At 40.2% G+C, this 19,171-nt stretch overlaps 1 protein-coding gene across 2 annotated transcripts in view; it reads left to right on the plus strand.

Annotated features, from left to right (window-relative positions):
• Positions 1 to 7,393: 7,393 nt before the first annotated feature.
• FBXO34 (F-box protein 34) overlaps positions 7,394 to 19,171 on the plus strand; it is an 81,149-nt gene continuing 69,371 nt past the window's right edge. The window contains exon 1 of one of the 2 annotated variants that reach the window (XM_029237360.1): positions 7,394 to 7,551. In XM_029237360.1, the coding sequence (XP_029093193.1) occupies positions 7,403 to 7,551 (149 nt within the window). In that variant the 5' untranslated portion in view covers positions 7,394 to 7,402. The remainder of the gene's footprint in view (positions 7,552 to 19,171) is intronic. The other variant, XM_029237361.1, reaches the window with a different exon arrangement.

A 19,171-nucleotide genomic window follows, 5' to 3' on the forward strand; every position in this document is an offset into this window, starting at 1 on the left:
TAAAACTCAGTCCTTCTACAGGGAGTTATAATAAATAAAAAAGTAGTGTGATTAGTATTATGAAGTTTTGTGAAACAATTTTGTGAAAGAGGGTAATTTGGAAGATGTTACTGAACTCAAGTTCAGTTCCTCACCAGTCGAAAGCCAATATTTGAGAGACAAGTGCTAGTAGGAAGAGAGAGGTTACTTTATTCAGGAGGCCAGCAAAGTGGAGAAGGTAGACTCATGCCCCAAAACCAACTCCGAAGATTCAGCTCAACTGTGAAAGTTTTTAAAGGGAGAACCACTTGGGGAGGGGGTAAGTGTCTTTGTTATTTTCCTTATCTTCCATTGTGTGCAGACTTTCTTCTGATTGGTTGGTGGTGAGGTAATAGGGCGGTGCTCCAAGAATCTTGTGCTTCAGCCTGAAGTTACCATCCTCCACCTGGGTGGGGCCTTAGCTCCCACAGAAGAACTCAAAGGTATTGTTATGTACATTCCTTGAAGAGGAACCAGGACTCTGCCCCATGGCTGCCCTATTGTTTCTCTTTTTTTTTTTTTTTTGGTCATGGGATCTTAGTTCCCAGGGATCTAACCTGTGCCCCCTGCAGTGGAAGCATGGAGTCTTAACCACTGGACCGCCAGGGAAGTCCTGCACTATTGTTTCTTAACTGCTCCTCCTTGTTTCTGCATTCCTTCTCTTCTCTGATAAGCAACTGTTTGAACCTGCACTTTGGAACTCAGGGTAGGTCAAGGAGGCTGAATGAAGCCTATTTCCTACAAACAAGAAAGAGAGTGGGGGGATGGGGGGAGACACAGAAAGGATTTGTACCTGGGAGGGCCCCACAGGGTACTGCTCTCCTTCAGAGAGACTAGATAGTATGGCTAGGGAAGTCATGGCTTGAAGAGGCTTTAGCTACCTCCCCATGTGACCCCAGATGAAAATAAAACCTAGGGGAGGGAAAGACTGGGAGATTGGGATTAGCAGATGCGAACTACTATGTATAGGATGGATAAACAACACATATAGCACAGGGAACTATATTCAATATCCTGTGATAAACCATAATGGAAAAGAATATGTACATGTATAACTGAATCACTTTGATGTACAGCAGAAAGTGTTGTACAGCACAACATTGTAAATCAACTATACATCAATAAAATTTTTAAAATATATAAAATCTAAGTAAAAACCGGATTTGCTAGGCAAAGGTACTTTAAGCCAAGTTCACCAGCTCACCTTCCTCTCCCTCCAAGGTCCCTCTTAAATATATTAAGGTACTTCCAATGCTCTGAAGAGCTTTTAAGCCAACATGTAAAGTAGTGTCGGAGCTAACCAGGTGCTGAGAGGGGGAAAAGGGGCCCTCCAGGCTGAGGGATGTGTAGGCCCAAAGGCCTTGAGATGGAACAGAGATTGCCTGATTTGATAAAGGAGCTAACAAAATGTTTCTTGCTGAACTACTCTTAGATTTCATTGACAACACAGAGATTTAGAATATAGGAACATCAGGAATGCAGATTGTTTCTTATGCCTTTATTTCTGGTAAAAAGTCAGACATTAGGGAGGGAGACCATTGGGCAGTGTATCAAATCTACCCAAGTGTTAATTATGATGATAAGAATGTGAAGATTTCTGGAGGGATTCCCTTTTTTTTAATGTTATCAAGAGGTGGGATACATATGGAAATTGCTGTGGATCTTTGTGTTGGTGTTGTAGAAGCCATCATCTGAATGTTGCTGAAAGGTCAAAGGGCACTGACAACAATGGGATCTGTTTTTTTTTAATTAATTAAATTTATTTATTTTTGGCTGCTTTGGGTCTTTGTTGCTGTGCAGGCTTTCTCTAGTTGTGGTGAGCGGGGGCTGCTCTTTGTTGCAGTGCGTAGGCTTCTCGTTGTAGTGGCTTCTCTTATTGCGGATCATGGGCTCTAGAGCACAGGCTCAGTACTTGTGGCACACAGACCTAGTTGTTCCGCGGCATGTGGGATCTTCCCGGACCAGGGCTCGAACCTGTGTCCCCTGTATTGGCAGGTGGATTCTTAACCACTGAGCCACCAGGGAAGCCCAACAATGGGATCTCTTAAGGGCAGTACCTTGGAGACAGGAAGTCCTGAGACCTTGATTTGGTTTTGCCTTGGCATTTCCCTGGAGGAGGCTGCTGTCTTTTACTTCCCTTTGTAAGTGTGCAGGTCACCATAAAGCAAGTTGATCTAAGGGACTTTTTAAAAAAATTTATTAATTCATTTTTGGCTGTGTTGGGTCTTTGTTGATGCGCACAGGCTTCCTCTCTAGTTGTGGTGAGCAGGGACTACTCTTCATTGTGGTTCGTGGGCATCTCATTGCAGTGGCTTCTCTTGTCATGGAGCCCAGGCTCTAGGCAAGGGCTTCAGTAGTTGTGGCGCAGGGCTCAGTTTCTCTGTGGCGTGTGGGATCTTCCCGGACCAGGGCTTGAACCCATGTCCCCTACATTGGCAGGCAGATTCTTAACCACTGTGCCACCAGGGAAGTCCCCTAAGGGACTTAGTTTTTGAATAAATTAAAATTATTTTCAAAATGATTTCTGCATATATCAGTTTTTGTTTTTGTTTTCCCTGAGAAGACTCCTGGTTGTTAACTTTTATCAGATTTTCACAGGGGCACAAGATCCAAAAAGAAAGATAAGAACTATGATTTTCTGGTATTTTTCTGGTTTCAATACTTATTCAACTTTCTATCCCTCACAATCCACATCTCAGTTATGAGATATACTCTTCTTTCTTGGCAGTTTGCCTGCCCTGGTTCTTCTGTTTCTTTTTAGTTGCTCTTTTATTTACTGTGAATGAAGCTCTTTCTTGTGGCTGCGTAGCCTCTACCTTCTCCATTCACCACCACCACGTTTCATCCATGCACAGGCCGGGCATAAGCTCAGCGCTTCACACATGCTCCAACGACTTCATTCCAGGCGAAGTTAAGTGCGTGCCTTTGTAAACTTTAAAGTTTGGAAAGCACGTTCACTTTTCTCATTTATTTGAGCTTCATGGTAATACAATTAGTAGGTAGGGAAAGGCACGATCACACTCAGGGTTGTAGTTCTGTAGTAAAGAGACCTAGAGGCAAAGTCCAGTGGAGCCTGCCTCTTGGTTTCCTCTGTCCTGCAGTGCAGGGAGTAGGTTGGGTTAAGGATGAAGAGTTTGGAGGTGGGGAGGAAGATGAGATGGTGTTTTTCCTTTGGAGGTAGGAGTGAGCTATTGAGGAGCAAGTGGTAGGTTCTTAGTTTTTTTCTGAGCTGAGAGTCCCGGTCTATACAAATAAGCCCATTACACTGGGTTTTAATTTAATGTGATGTTTGCTGATTTGAGATGACTAAGTTCCAATCATTGATGAAATAACCAAAGTTATATACTACATATATTTAGAACTTCTCTGTGGCTGTGCCATCTCAGGCCACCTTAATCTGTTCTTCTGTCAGCACCTTATCAGTCCCATGACCTCACCACGCCACACTGATGCCCAACCCCACCCAAGAGCTCCTTCTCAGGCCTGAGGCACTGCACTGGCTCTACTGGCTTGTTTCAAGGATTATTCCCATTGTACAAATGGAGAAATAGAATCAAAGGAAGGACTTGCCTCAAGTGGTTTCACTGCCTCCTAGTCTGATCCTTCTCCTAGACCAGTGCTATTCGAAGTGTGGCCCACTGGCCAGCTTTAGAGCAAGCCTGTGATAAGAGCAGAAACGAGAGGAAGAGTTTCAGAAACCTTACTAGCAATTTGACTAACTTTCTGTGTGCTGAGTTTAAGAATCAAGAATTTGAGCTTTTATCAAACAATTTCATATTTCTAGTAGTTTCAGTTTTACTATATTTTACAAAATAATCAGTTCTCAATGTATTAAATATTAAAAAAAAAACCCACAACTGGTCCTTAACCAGAGACAGTTTGAGAAACACTGCATTATACCACACAGACTCTTTTTTTAAATTTATTTTTTATTTATTTTTGGCTGCGTTGGGTCTACGCTGCTGCACATGGGTTTTCTCTAGCTGTGGTGTGTGGGCTTCTCATTGCAGTGGCTTCTCTTGTTGCGGAGCATGGGCTCTAGGTGCGCAGGCTTCAGTAGTTTCAGCATGAGGGCTCAGTAGTTGTGGCTCATGGGCTCTAGAGCACAGGCCCAGTAGTTGTGGAGCATGTGCATATTTGCTCTGGGGCATGTGGGATCTTCCCAGACTGGGTCTCGAACCCATGTCCCCTGCATTGGCAAGCAGATTCTTAATCACTGTGCCATGGGGGAAGCCCCGTAGACCACACCGACTCTAATGGAACTCTTACGATGAAGATGTGCTGGCCACGTGGAAACCATTGTCATTTCATTTTGATGATATTTGTGTTGTGTTTTGTAGTTTCAGTGTCTTTCACCCCTCTGAAATTCCCAGTAACAATACAGTGAGTGATATGGTAAGAATTCTGGGGTCTTTGCTAACTTTGGCTCTAATAATACCTGTTTAATCTTGGTCAAATGGTTTAACTCTTCAAGCCTGGGTTTCCTCATCTGTATGAAAATTTTATATTCCATACATATATACATATTTTATAGTCCATACACATATATATATTCCATACATTCATGCTGTGTGGAATTTTATATGGAAAATTTAATATTATATTTTGCTTAAACTGCAGAATATTCATAAGCTCTCAGTAGGTATACTTAGCTTTAAGGTTATACATTTGAAACAAGAGGCAAGGCACAGTACATTTTTTATTCTGCATTTGTTAATGTACAGAATATCCCCACTTCAGTTAAGAAACAGTGTCATTTCTAAAACACACTTTGATGAACACTGAATATTGAAACATTATATAGTTGTCCCATGGATTCTGAGGGTGATTGGTCCTAGGATCCCTGGTGGACATCAAAATCTGCGGATGCTCAAGTACCTTATATAAAATGGTATGGATATGAAGGACCAACTGTACTTATCTCATAGAGGTGTTTTCTGATTAAATGAGATAATGTATACAAAACAGTTAACATAGAGTCTGGATTATACGTTGTAAATGCAATAAATGGTGGCAACTAACCAACTTCAGAAAACACTGAAAATGGAGATCATATTCATCTATTGTCATGAGAAAAGTGCACATGATTAACATGGATTTAATTATTAAATGTTTAAGCAATATCAACTGCAAGATCCTTTGGTGGATACTAGGGTATAATCCTTGTTTTCCAGCAGTTTAGAATCTAGTAGGGTGTATTAAATACACATATGCAAGATGTGCATGGAGTAAAATAAGGGCCATAAGGGAAGAGGAATCAATTATTGATTCATTGAAATAATCAAGAGGTTTTGAGGACAGTGTTTGAGATGAACCTGAGAGGATGGATTGAACTTTGAGTCAAATATTGACATAGGGCTTCCCTGGTGGTGCAGTGGTTGAGAGTCTGCCTGCCGATGCAGGGGACACGGGTTTGTGCCCCGGTCTGGGAAGATCCCACATGCCGTGGAGCGGCTGGGCCCGTGAGCCATGGCTGCTGAGCCTGTGCATCCAGAGCCTGTGCTCCACAACGGGAGAGGCCACAACAGTGAGAGGCCCGCGTACAGCAAAAAAAAAAAAAAAAAAATTGACATAAAGAAGGTTCAAGTGATCATGATACATTGAGCTAATATTGATCAGATATTAAATAAGACATGGCTTAATTCCAGTATGTACAATATGACCCCCTCCAACTTTGATTAAAATTATCTATACAGATAAAAGTCTAGATGGAGGTGTTATGTGGTTATTTCTTGGTGGTGAGATCATAGGAAATATTTATTTTATTTAATTTTTTCATATTTAAGGTTTTATAATATATATTTTAAGAGTAGTTATAGGGCTTCCCTGGTTGCGCAGTGGTTACGAATCCACCCGCCAATGCAGGGGACACGGGTTTGAGCCCTGGTCTGGGAAGATCCCATATGCCACGGAACAACTAAGCCCGTGGACCACAACTACTGAGCCTGTGCTCTACAGCCCGTGAGCCACAACTACTGAAGCCCACGCACCTAGAGCCAGTGCTCTCCAACAAGAGAAGCCACTGCAATGAGAAGCCCGCGCACACAACGAAGAGTAGCTCTCGCTCGCCGCATCTAGAGAAGGCCTGCGCACAGCAATGAAGACCCAATGCAGCCAACAAATAAATACATAAGTAAATTAAAAAAAAAAAAGAGTGGTTTTATAACTGGACAAAACTACTTTTTAAAAGGGCTGGCTAAAATCAAAGCTGCAGATTTAAATGAAACTTGGTACAACCTTTTAAAATGCATTTTGGCAGTTTGTATTAGTAACTATAAAAGTGGTGATACTCTTTCAACTAGAAATTTCATTTCTGGGTATTTATCTTTAAAAATTTACATTCATGAGAATGTCCTATGGTTTCTTTATAACGGCATAAAGGGAAGGAAATAAGTAAGTCCAAGAATAAAGAATTTGGTAAAATTTGTATGTCCGCCTAATATAATTTTATGCAGCTGTTAAAGTGTTTATGAAGCTTATGTAGAAATAGCAGAAATAGTTATGAAAGAAAACCCCCCCAAACCCCAAAAAACCCAAAACCCACCAGGATCCAAAATTTTGTGTACACTATGATCACAACACTGTAAAATAAATATGCATGAGACAAAAGGTCTAAAAGAAAATAAGCTGAATGCTGAGTGGCTGTGTTAGAGTGAAGGATTTTTTTTTTCTTTATTGTCCTCATGTTTTATGATGTGGTTAAAATTATTTTTACAGTGAAAGCAATTAGCATTTTAAAGGCTGAGTGTAAAAGGGTCCTCACTGGCACTCTGATTTGAAAGTATTAAGTAAAATACTAAAAACTTCTTATAGTCATCATTTACAATCTCTTAAACTTCTAAAGATCACATTTTGAGACTGTCAACCTCAAAGTTTATCAGCTTGCTGGTAGATATTCCTGCCATGATTTGCATAGAAAAGAATAACATAAAGGACTCTTTCAACCCCTTCATTTTACAAATGAGAACTCTGAAGCCCAGCCTCCCCAGACAGTAGCGGAAGCAAAATTTGAACCCAAGTCTACTAGGTTATCTAACAGTAATCTAACACCATTTATAGCTCCACATCCACCCATGAGTATTATTAGCAGATTTGTCATGTCTATTGGCTGTTGAACACTGGCGTTACTACCATTCTGGCTAGCCTGAGGGGTTGATTCCTTTCTCTTCAGGTCTTACTCGAGCTTTCACTCTTCACCACTTGGGGGCCCGAAGATGCCTCACCCGGTTCTCCCTTTTTTAAGTCCCCCACTCTTCGCACCTCCAGCGTCCGAAGTGTCGCAGAATCCCGGCAGGGGCGCTGCGACTCCCTGGCTCCGCGGCCCCTCCCCTGGCCAACCGTCGATTGGGCCGGCGCGTGACGTCACGCCGTTCTAGCCAAACAAATGGGTTTCGGGGCGAGCGTTGGGCTCCGCCGCGCCGCGCTGGGCGCTCGGTCCGCCTCAGCGGTGGGGAGCGAGCCAGGCCAACTGCCGCCGCCGCTGTATCGCGGTGTGCAGCCCCGGGTCAGGCCCCGGCAGGGGCAGGAGCGCAGGTGGGTCTGGGCCGGGGTGGGGCGTGGCGTGAGAGCGGCGCGGTCGGGGTCTGGCGGCGGCCACCGTGGCCGCTCCCCGCCCCCTCCCGCCGGCCGCCTGCGCTCTCGGGGCGCCGGGCGGGTGGGGGTGGGGGCGGGGGCGCCGCCCGCGGGTCCGGGGCTCGGTCTGGGGCAGGGACCCGGCGGCCCGCACCTCGTCCGGGGGCGTCCTCTGCCCGCACACGGGCCGGGCGCTGAGCGCCCCCACGGGGCACGGAGGGTCGGGCAGGCCGGCGGGCGGGAATGGGGTCCCGGGTCAGGGCTGAAGCGGAGGAGATCCGGGATAGGCCGTGGGGAGGCTCCAGGTCGGCTCTCCCACCCCCGGGACCGGCGGCCGGTGAGGAAATCGGGCCCTGGGTGGGGGTAGCCTCGCCCTGTCGCGCCCGCCGGGGCTCTACCGCTCCGTCCTTCCCCGTCCCAGCGCAGGTGAGCTGGCGCCTGTCCTTAACCTTCTTCGGGGACCTGGCAGGACCGAGGCTCGGAAGCTTCTCTAGCCTCCGGGCTGGCGCAAGTCGACTGCGGTTCCGCCCCAGTCCCGATGAAGTCATAGTGCTGTGGTTTAGCGTGTCTGTGACGTCCGGGGTTTCCAAGAGATGAGCTGTGATGTCATGCAGACCCCGGCGGGGAGCTTGACACGCAGAAGGGCCAGGAGGACCGGGAGGGGAGAAAAAGGAAGGTAAAGCTTCTGTCAACGCCTAGCATCGCAGAGATTTTGAATCGAAAGTTGTTCGATATCAGCATTTTACAATTTTAATGTAATAGTTGTTAAGTTCTTTAACTTCCATTTCGAATATTGTTAGTACAGTTCAATAAGACCCATATGATTTAGGAAAATCTCAATCAGGAGGGGTTTTTTTTTGTGGGGGGTGGATGGGTGGGTGTTTAATGTAAATGCATTTGAGAAAGCTAAACTCATAGTTTGATGGCTTGTGATCGGAATTGCTGGAAAAAACAGAACCAATTCGAGTGCTGATAATTATTTGCCTTACTCTTTTTTGCTAGACAATTTTGAAATCATTTATCTGCCTATTTGCTTTTTTTGTTAGTGGTCTGGAAGAGAGAGAGGGGATTTTAAGTCAACTTTTTCTTTTGTAAAGAAGGGAGGAGGAGTTCTGAATTAATCCAACATTCTTCTTAAATAATAATTACCTGGGGATTTAATTTATCCAGGTTGTCCCTGTGCATGGATAATTGAGGGTTTCCTATGCTTATAGCTCAACAACAAGGATTTTCCTTGTTTTCTTACTGAGACTGGGCTGTAACAGTATAATAACATATACCAGGACTACTTGCCTGGACGAGTAACTAATATTACATCTGTAATGCTTTCAAATATGAAACTACAGAATTTTAAAAAAATGCCCTGCCTATGAATATTGCTTTTCTTCCAAAAGAGATCAGGCCAGAAGAGAAGCTAGTCACCTGCCATTAATGACTCTCTTCAGGTATTGCAGCATATCAGGACTTTTGCTCATTTCTTCCTCTCTATAAAATCATTTAAATAGGATCTAGTTTGAGAGGTAGATGGCTTAAAATTGAAGCATAATTACAATTTAGTGTCTTCAGCAGGAAGCTTGGATAGGAGTCCTCAGCCCGTCCCCACTGACCTTGACTTGTAATGTTAGGGTTTTTTGTTGTTAATACTTCCTTCTCTTATTTGCTCTTTAAAAGTGATTGATAAGGTATTGTCTGTCTAGATTCTGCATCAACATGCTAGTGGAAGTCATGCTCTGTTACTACGTTTTTGTAGAAAATGAAAGCAAAAATTTACCCTTGTTAATTACCATTAGATTTGACTGGAAGTTTACAAAACAAAGTGTTCCTGTAAATCTCATTTTAATGCTTACTGTACTTTGGAAATTCTATAGCATTTTGTGCAGTACTTGAAAATTACTTTATATATATATTTATTTTAAGAAATCAGGAATCGTGTGGTGACAGTGTTAAGGCTCTAAAGACAAAATTTGGGTTTTTGGGTCTTCAAGACTGATAAGTACCAAATTAACATGAAATTGCTGATTTTGAGGGTGTTAATCAACCTACTCTTTAAAATGAAAAGATCATGACAAGATATTATGTAATGAAGTTGAAGGAGGTACAGAAGGGATACTTGCATGTGTCTTTTCCAGGGAGCCTTTCTGGGGGAGACTACGTGGATCTGTGTAAATTAAATGTAGTAGGGTATATGGTGAAAGTCAAACTACATGTGAGTTGAAAGACATATAAATGCTGATAATAAAATAGCTTCTCCTTGGCAGTACGTTTTTTCCTCCTCAATGGTGTTTAGCAGTTATGATATTTTTATGAAAAATGAGTTGATAGCGGCTTCCCTAGTGGCGCAGTGGTTGAGAATCCACCTGCCAATGCGGGGGACACGGGTTTGATCTCTGGTCTGGGAAGATCCCACATGCCCTGGAGCCACTAAGCCCGTGCACCACAACTGCTGAGCCTGTGTGCCACAACTACTGAAGCCCGCACGCCTAGAACCCGTGCTCCACAATGAGAGAAGAGAGAAGCCACCACAGTGAGAAGCCCTTGCACTGCAACAAAGAGTAGCTCCCACGTGCCGCAACTAGAGAAAGCCCGTGTGCAGCAGTGAAGACCCAACACAGCCAAAAAATAAATAAATAAAATAAATAAATTTATTAAAAAAAATGAGTTGATAGGTGGAGAATAAATGTCTTCATATATTCTGATATGACCTAGGAACAATGACAGGTGTAAAAAAACCAGCTTCTTTGTATAGTTGCATAACCGTTTCACCAGCCATAACACATAACACTCTGAAACATTTTTACAGTTTGTTTCTACTTTTGGCAGGTTATTTTTCACCCAGGCCTAGCAGTTTTGCGTCTAGGAAGCAGCTTCCACTTCTTATAAATGGAAATTTATTTGAGATCGGTATTATTTTGAAATATTTTGTCATTTTATCCAGTTACAGCATTTAAGGGACTATATCAGCCAGTCATTAGTGATATAGCATCTTTCTGACAGATAAAAGCAAATGTGAACAATGAGAGTGTTGTATTTTAGAAATTCTTTAGGATATGTTTATTGGATCAATTCTATTAACATAACATCTAGAATTTAAATTCTTGTACAAATTTTCTACTTTCTTTTCCTTTTTTTTTTTTTGAGGTACGCGGGTCTCTCACTGTTGTGGTCTCTCCCGTTGCGGAGCACAGGCTCCGGACGCGCAGGCTCAGTGGCCATGGCTCACGGGCCCAGCCACTCCATGGCATGTGGGATCTTCCTGGACCTGGGCACGAACCCGTGTCCTCTACTTTATTTTCTAATAACTTTATGCTCAGCCAGTTTAATTTGCACGGTTTTGATACTCTAGTAAACCTTAATCTTGTTTTCATATTTGTTGGGGAGAGAACTACTAATGGTTAGAAACATCATTCAGTGTTATCTTCCAAAATTTGCAGCTGTTTAGAACCAGATACTTGAGAGAAGCTACTATGGTAGAATGAATGCCTTCCTTGTTAGGTCATGTGTGACAAAGGCAAAATTCAGCAAGTGCATAATCTGCAGTCCTTTGGAAGCTACAGTAACAAAAAGCAAATTAACTCCCAAGTGCATTTAGGTCATTGGAAATTGAATTCCTATCAATTCTTACTGTTGCATAATTTATCTTTCCCCCTGTAGTTCATGTTTATGGCACTTTGAAGCTGATGAATGTACTGTATTATCTGGGAAAAGCATTAATAATTTAAATGTAGGTGTTTCTTGATGTCAGTTGAAAGAGTTTGTCAACCTTCTGTTTCCAGCTCTGTCTTCTGGTTTGCTCTTCACAGAAGAGGCTCCAGATCTTCCCTTTTTAAATGTTCAACTCCAGAAACTTAGCACACACATTTTCAACCCTCAGCACAATGTAGATTTAAATGTGAAACTAAGCTCTATTTATGTGTGTATTATATTATTATCAGGCATGGGTTTTATTCATCTAACAAACATGTTTTGAGGACCTCTCTGCCAGGTCCTCAGCCAGGGACTGTGTGACCTTTGTTTTAACATTCACTTGCCATGGGGGCCATGGGTCTGAAGGGCAAGAATTGGACCAAGAGGATGACCCATTTATGTTATGCAGATTGTCCAGAGGTTTCGTCTAAAGGTCAGTTAAGGAGGTATTAGAAGCTCAAGTAAAAAGAATAGGGAACAGATTATCATAGCCCAAGACAGACAAAGGGGTCAGGCTCCACAGGTTTGGATTGTGCTAGAATGAAGGGAGCTTAGTGAGAGCATTTTCTTTCAGGCAAGAGCAAGCACTCAAGGCCAGAACTAGTCTGTATAGGCAGTCTAAGACTTGAGGTAGAGAGAAGAGGAACAATCCAGACATCCCTCTCTCAGAGGCATGTATATATACCTTCCTTTTCTTCTCTAAGGTCAATCCTTTAATTGACAAACTTCTGAAATAATGTGAGCCTCACATTATTTCCACTCTGCTTTTTTCTCCTAACATTTTATCATGAAAATGTCAATCACAGAAGAGTTGCAAGAAGTGTTTATACATTGAATATGAATATCTAAATATCCACAATGTAGATTCTGTAATTCTTATTTTGCTGTATTTGCTTACCTATTTATCCATCCATTCTACCCTCTATGTATTTATCAATCCATCTTATATTTTGGTTGTATTTCAAAGTAAGTATACTTTACCAGTAAATACTTTTGCATGCCTATCATGAACTATTTGTTTACTTATTAAATAAGTAAACAAATAGTTTAACTTGTCCGTTAGTTTGGACAAGTTCATCATCTATTTAACCCATAACCCTGTCAAGATATAGAATATTACCATTTCTACGGAAGCTTTCTTTGTTCACCTTCCAAGTCAATTTAATTAAATTTTTAATCTCCTGCAATCTTACTTCCACTCTTCTGAAACTACCTGTTGAAAGGGGCTAGCTGTTAGCAGTGCATTTGAGTGGCATTATGCTGGGTGTTCAGAATATAAAGAAATGAAGAACATAGCCTCTGCTCTCTTTAAGCTTATAATTTAGTTTGGATTTTAATTAGGTGTCTGATAAATGTTACATGAATTCAGAGGAGGCAACTGGGACTGCCAGACAAAGCTTCCTAGGTGTGGGCCTTGGATTGGGCGTTTATTTTGGGATCTGGAGAAGAGGGTTTATTTACTTATTTAGTTTAAAAAGACTGATTAAAAGTATGGTATTAAAAAAACAAAAAGTTATGGTATGAAGCTGCCGTAGCAGACAAGGGACCCAATTATGGAGGGAGTTTGAGCATTATTTTTTACTCAGGACAATCTTTGAGAAAGGAAGTAATGTGAAAAACGGATCTTTTAGTTAAATTCTTAGCCCATTTGTCATCTTTGGTATTTAGTTGTACAGAAGACATCTTCATTTTTTGAATTCTCTCCTTTCGGTTCTTTGCCTATCTCTGATTTCTTCTGATTTATCAGCTTGGCTGGCAATTCTTTCTCTTCCAGATCCAAACTATCTAAAGCTCTGTTCTTTTTTTTTTTTAATTGAAGTATAGTTGCTGTACAATATTATATGTTAACAGGTGTACAATATAGTAATTCACAATTTTTAAAGGTTATAGTCCATTTATAGTTATTATAAAACATTGGCTATATTCCCCATGTTGTACAATATATCCTTGTAGCTCATTTTATACCTAATAGTTTACACCTCTTACTCCCCCACCCCCAATTGGTAACCACTAGTTTGTTCTCTATATCTTGAGTCTGTCTAAAGCTCTGTTCTTGACTCTTGTTGTGCTCCTTGTAATCTGGCCCTTAGCTCTTAAGGCTTCTCAGTTATAATGCTTTCCAGGTCAAGCCTATATCTGTATCCATAAGCTGTTAACTCTTTTTAGGTTTCTAACTGGCAATAGGATACTGTTGTTTTTTTTTCTTTTTGAATTTTATTTATTTATTTATTATACAGCAGGTTCTTAATTAGTTATCCATTTTATACATATTAGTGTGTATATGTCAATCCCAATCTCCAGATTCATCACACAGATATTGCTTTTTTTTACATCCATGTTTACTTTGTATTTATTTTTCATGAATCTGTAGCAAGAGCATTTGCTCTAAGTAGTTGTAGCAAATGGGATTTATTAAGAAAGAGATAGGTAAATGTTGAGTAGGCTGAATGAACAGATTAGACTGAACTTCTAGAACAAACACCACAGAGACACTGTAGAACTTGCCTGATAAGGGAGCTACTGCCATTATGGGCCACCATATGTGGCAGAAATTTTAACTTCCTTGGGCAGGAACATCATTACATGTTACTTTCTGCTCTCTATATCTTAAGTGGGCTGCTTGGCCACACTTAGGTCTTATGTGAAACCTTAGCTTCAAAGGCATCTGGAAAATGTAATTTTTAGTTATACAGCCTCTGTAAAATAGGAAGTCCATGTGAGAGTGGATTGGAGTGAGTATTGAGTGAGTCTTCAGCACGCTTAGTTTGTGAAAAACTAAACTCATTTTCCCCAGATTCCCTAATGGTGGTAAAGTGAATCCTTTTGTAATTTTGCTGTTGCTATGCCAAGAAATGGATATTGCTCTGGTTTCCTGAGATAGAAACTATTGCAATCAGCTGTACCATTTAGATGTTGAGTGTAGTGAGTATAACAGGAAACCAAATCAAATTTACTGACTTGTAGTACTAAAAAGACCAAAGATGAAGCTTGATCCACTTGTACTTAGGTGGTCAGAATCTCATCTTCTTCTTACTTCCTTTATTTAATAAGCTCTGCTTCCATGGTGTTGTCCCTTTGTGGTTACAGTGTGTTTGTCAGCACCTCAAGCTCTACGTCCTGTCATCAAATCCAGAGGTGGGGAAGGAGAGTGCTTCTATAGAAGCTGTAGGGCAGGGCTCTTGACAGTTTTTGCTCCATAGACACCTTTGGCAGTCTGAAGCCTATTGGACCCGTTTTCTGAGTAGTATTTTTAAATTACACAGGATTACAAAGAAAACCGGTTACATTAAAATACAGTTATCAAAATATTTTTTTAAATTATGAGATAGTAACGTGCTTCTGTGTTAAATAATAAGATTTAGCGTGGGTCTAATAATTTCCAAGTAATGATGAACATTGTCACTGTTTGGAGGTGTCTGCAACTTATGACTGTGTGATAGGAAAATATCTATGATTTCTACTACTGACAGTGGCAGATATTGTTAATATTATTGTGGTCTGACTGACTTCCCAATAGAAGGAAATGCTAAATTTCAGTTGGAGGTTACTGAAAGTAAAGATAATTTCCCCCCTCATCTGAGTTTATAGACATCCCAAATTGAGTACTTAGCCACTTAGCACTTTATACCGTTATTTATTACTCTTTGTTTCATGTGTATTAGTCTTCTCTCCTCTACTAAATTCTAAGCTTTCATATCTTATATCCCTAAATTGTAGACACATAATTGAATGCTTAGCTTTTTCCCCTTATCTTTAAGGACATACCTGAGCTATTTAAATTTGTACCTTTAAAAAAAATTTTTTTTTCCATTTTTCTGTTTAACTGAGACACCTTCTAGCAGATTCGGTTATAGGACTTTGTGTATTAAAGTGTTCATTTGCTTCTTGAAAATTAAAAATTTTTAAAATAATGTATTTTAAATAATAATATAAAAATAGTCTATCTAAAGCTCTGAAATCACTCTTGGAACTACTTTAGGGAATTATTGATTAAGCTGGAGTTTCTGAAGATGAAATTTGAGTTTGGTAAGGAAGTCTCAAAGGACACATTTGGTCTATTGTCCAGGAACCAGGAGAGGCAAGCTTGTTTCCAAAGTAGGGCAAGAGATTTGATTTCAAGTTCAGTCATCAGGATTGTTCTCTGGAGGTTCTAGGTACTTTCTACACACCACTTCAGCCCTTGGGGTTAGGTTTCTCTGGTTCAGGCTGTATTCTAGTTGAAGAGCTATACCATCATCACAATAGTCAAGCTTATTTGGGATACTACAAGGACTATGAAAATGGATCCTGAAAAGTCCGTAGAAGGTCTATAGCTTTATGCTTTAGGAATCCTGTTTTTCATTTGACATTTTCTTTGCCTGTGTTTTATTCAACATGTTATGTGGTTAGCTTGATAAAATGGTTATATACCACCATTTTTAACTTGTGGAATTTCAAGGCCTTTTATTTATTCATTTACTGAAAAAAAGGGTAGCATGTTTTATACTCCAGGCATTATGCTCAGTGCATTAGTTAACTTCTGTCACTTTTTCTCTTAGCACTATTTACAGATCTATGTATTCTTTGGCAAGTACCAGTCTTAAATTTAAGAATTTATTCTTTTGTCTTTTTATTGTTTATCTTAACACCTTGTGGGTTCCCCTGCCGTATCATTAATAGAATTGATTATTAAAGTCCAGATAAATACTAACTTTTCTGGAAAATCCACATTTTTGTTTGTATTAGTAGGAGGTTGTATATTAAAACATAATTTTACACTCTAGTTGCATATATTTTAAGACTATATAGTATAACATTTTTGCACTTAAAAATGACAGTATAACACATTTAAAAACTACTGATGTTTAAAAATTTCATGGCCTTGGAATTTAAGTGAAAACTTTAGCCATGTTAGCTATTGTTTTGTTTCTGAATGTAACAAATGAATTATTTCCTCTCCTTTATTTGATCTAGGGGCTTAGCCTCTGTATTACAAATGTTATCAGTTACCTAATATTTTTGTGTATATTACCAAAAAGTTACTTGATTCTTACTGTAGTTGTTACCTTGTTTTATTTTGTGAACCAACTTTGACTATCTTGTCTATACTGCTTGAATTTTTTTTTTTTTTTTTTTTGCTGTGCCATGCAGCTTGAAGGATCTTAGTTCCCCCACCAGGGATGGAACCCATGCTCCCTGCAGTGGAAATGCGGAGTTCTAATCACTGGACGGCCAGGGAATTCCCTATTTTGCTTGAATTTTAATTGTTCTATTTTAGTAGAGAATGAGGAGTTGTAAAGCCTTTTTAAAGAATTGTTCCTTTATTAAAATGTCATGGATTTTCCCTTTTTAGGGGACATGGAAAGAAGGGGACTATGCCTCTTTAAAAGATATGGGTAATTTTGGAGATTAAAATTTGCTTGCCAGCTCATTTGTTGGGTTACATCAATATTATGGTTTCATTTTATTAAAGTTCTTTTCATGTGTTCCCAGTGTTTCCAGGCATTTCTTTTACCAAACACCTGTTGAGTCTTCTCTTGTTAAATGGTTCTGATTTAGATACATGTTACCTCTTGACCACAGTTTATAGTCCAATAGAATTCTTAAGATTTTGGCTTTTTGAGTAAGTCCCTAAAGGACTGGTCTGACAATTACTGATCTTTGTTTCCTATAGAATCAAGTAATAATTTGTTAGAATTGAATCTGAGTAACCCCTATCCTTGTGTTTATGCTGTTTATTTCGTATTCTTTGAGAATATTATATGAAATTAATTTGATTGGTCCATTTTTCTTTCCTCCAAATTGATAGTTCAGGAGAAGTTAGGAGGAAATTAATCTTTACCTTTTCCCTTTCCAGTTTTTCAAAAACAATGAGCATAACCTCTCACCTTTCTACTTGCAAAGGATATTAGTGTTACTGGTTTACTAAGGTAATAGCAGTACCACTTTTGAAGATTTCAGTTTAATGTTCTTGGCAGATAGCAGATCTGTTTTTTCCCCCTTTGGGAAAAGTAAAGCCTTCATTAATGAACCTCAGTATAATTAATCAGTTTTTAAGAAATTTGTCATTTGTATGCTTTTAGTGTAGACATCTTATTCAGAGAAGTAAAGCTTAATTTCATTTCCATGTGCATTGTCTTTGTTTCTAAACTGTTAGTGTTCAGTTCACCAAATGTTAATTCTGTGCCTACTTTGAGCCTTCTACATTTGAATGTTCATTTAGTCTTTGTTGCTGAAATCTTTATAGGATAATACACAGTACTGTATTGGAAAATATAGTCTTTGCCTTCAGAAGGATTTACTTTGAAGGGCTTAATGATATTGTCTATGCCTACTTGTGTTCCAGAGGCCCCAAGAAATTTCCATAGTAGCTACTAGGAATTTCTAAAGGGTTAGAGATTTTGTTTGTGACCGTCCAACCCTGTTAGAAACAATTTAATATTTTTACTATTATCAGCAAGAGCATGTAAATGATGCCTCCTTTTTCTGGGTTTATTTGTATGTATTTGTCACTTAAGAGGTTGTTGGTAGTTGGAATCATCAGTAAATGGTTGGTGGCCTCTGACTTAGGATCTGAATAGTCATCTTCCGGAATTAGAGCAAGAGATAGGGCTTTCTTACTGAGTTACCTTTTTATTTTCTTTTTTTCTTGTGGTACGTGGGCCTCTCACTGTTGTGGCCTCTCCCGTTGTGGAGCACAGGCTCCAGACACGCAGATTCAGCGGCCATGACTCACGGGCCTAGCCGCTCCGCGGCACGTGGGATCTTCCCGGACCGGGGCACGAACCCGTGTCCCCTGCATCGGCAGGCGGACTCTCAACCACTGCGCCACCAGGGAAGTCCGAGTAACTCTTTTGTTATACTCTTTACACCATAAAAACTTAACAGGATTTATATATACACGTTACAAAATAGTGTTGAGAACAGAAAACCACCTATGGTCAATTTGATAAATTTCTCAGAAATCCTCATTTTATTTCAATTTCTAATCTGATACGGAGACTTTCACATTACTATTTGTAACTCTTCAGAATCTCTACTCCTAACAAGAAAGAACCTTTTGTTTGATTCCTTCAGCTAATCAGAGAAAAGCCTTGTTGGCCTTTTTGATTTAGCTAGCTGCTTTTGTTTGTTTTTCATTAAAAGCAGATAATGAGAAATTAAGATACATAGTGTATATTTCCAGCAGTAGAATGACCCCAGTGCTTCTCTTTTTGGTTAAAATGTTTTCTTGCCGTTTTCCTCAAAAGAAGAGTTCTCAGCACTCTCCTTCCCTTTTTACCCCTTCCAACACTTTTTATTCTTTTGTCATTTTTGTATCTAGTGGTCTCAGTAATTAAGTTCAGTGTGGGATCATCTTGAAACTAAAGTCAAAGTAAGTCTTCAAATCATTAAAATCTGCATATACCAAAATTTCAAAAAAGTTAAACGAAATATTTAATTTTGTTTAATAGGATTAAAGAACATATGTTTTTTAAATAGGTAATGTGTTTGCATGGTTCAAAATGTGAAAGGTGCAGAAAGTGAGATATTTTCTATTCTGTGCCTTGGGCATACTTTTCCCTCACTAGGGCAACCACTGTTACTAGTTTATAGTCTTCTGGTGTATAGTCTATTTTCCCTACCTTTAAAAACATAAATGGTAGCATAGGGCTTCCCTGGTGGTGCAGTGGTTAAGAAACCAACTGCCAATGCAGGGGACACGGGCTCGAGCCCTGGTCCGGGAAGATCCCACATGCCGCGGAGCAACTAAGCCCGTGCACCACAACTACTGAGTGTGTGCTCTAGAGCCCGCGAGCCACGGCTACTGAAGCCCACCTGCCTAGAGCCTGTGCTCCGCAACCACAATGAGAAGCCACCACAATGAGAAGCCCGCGCACCGCAACGAAGAGTAGCCCCCGCTCGCTACAGCTAGAGA

The sequence above is a fragment of the Monodon monoceros genome, unplaced genomic scaffold, assembly GCF_005190385.1.
Source record: "Monodon monoceros isolate NGI ecotype Baffin Bay Population unplaced genomic scaffold, NGI_Narwhal_1 Super_Scaffold_21, whole genome shotgun sequence".
Taxonomy (NCBI): Eukaryota; Metazoa; Chordata; class Mammalia; order Artiodactyla; family Monodontidae; genus Monodon; species Monodon monoceros.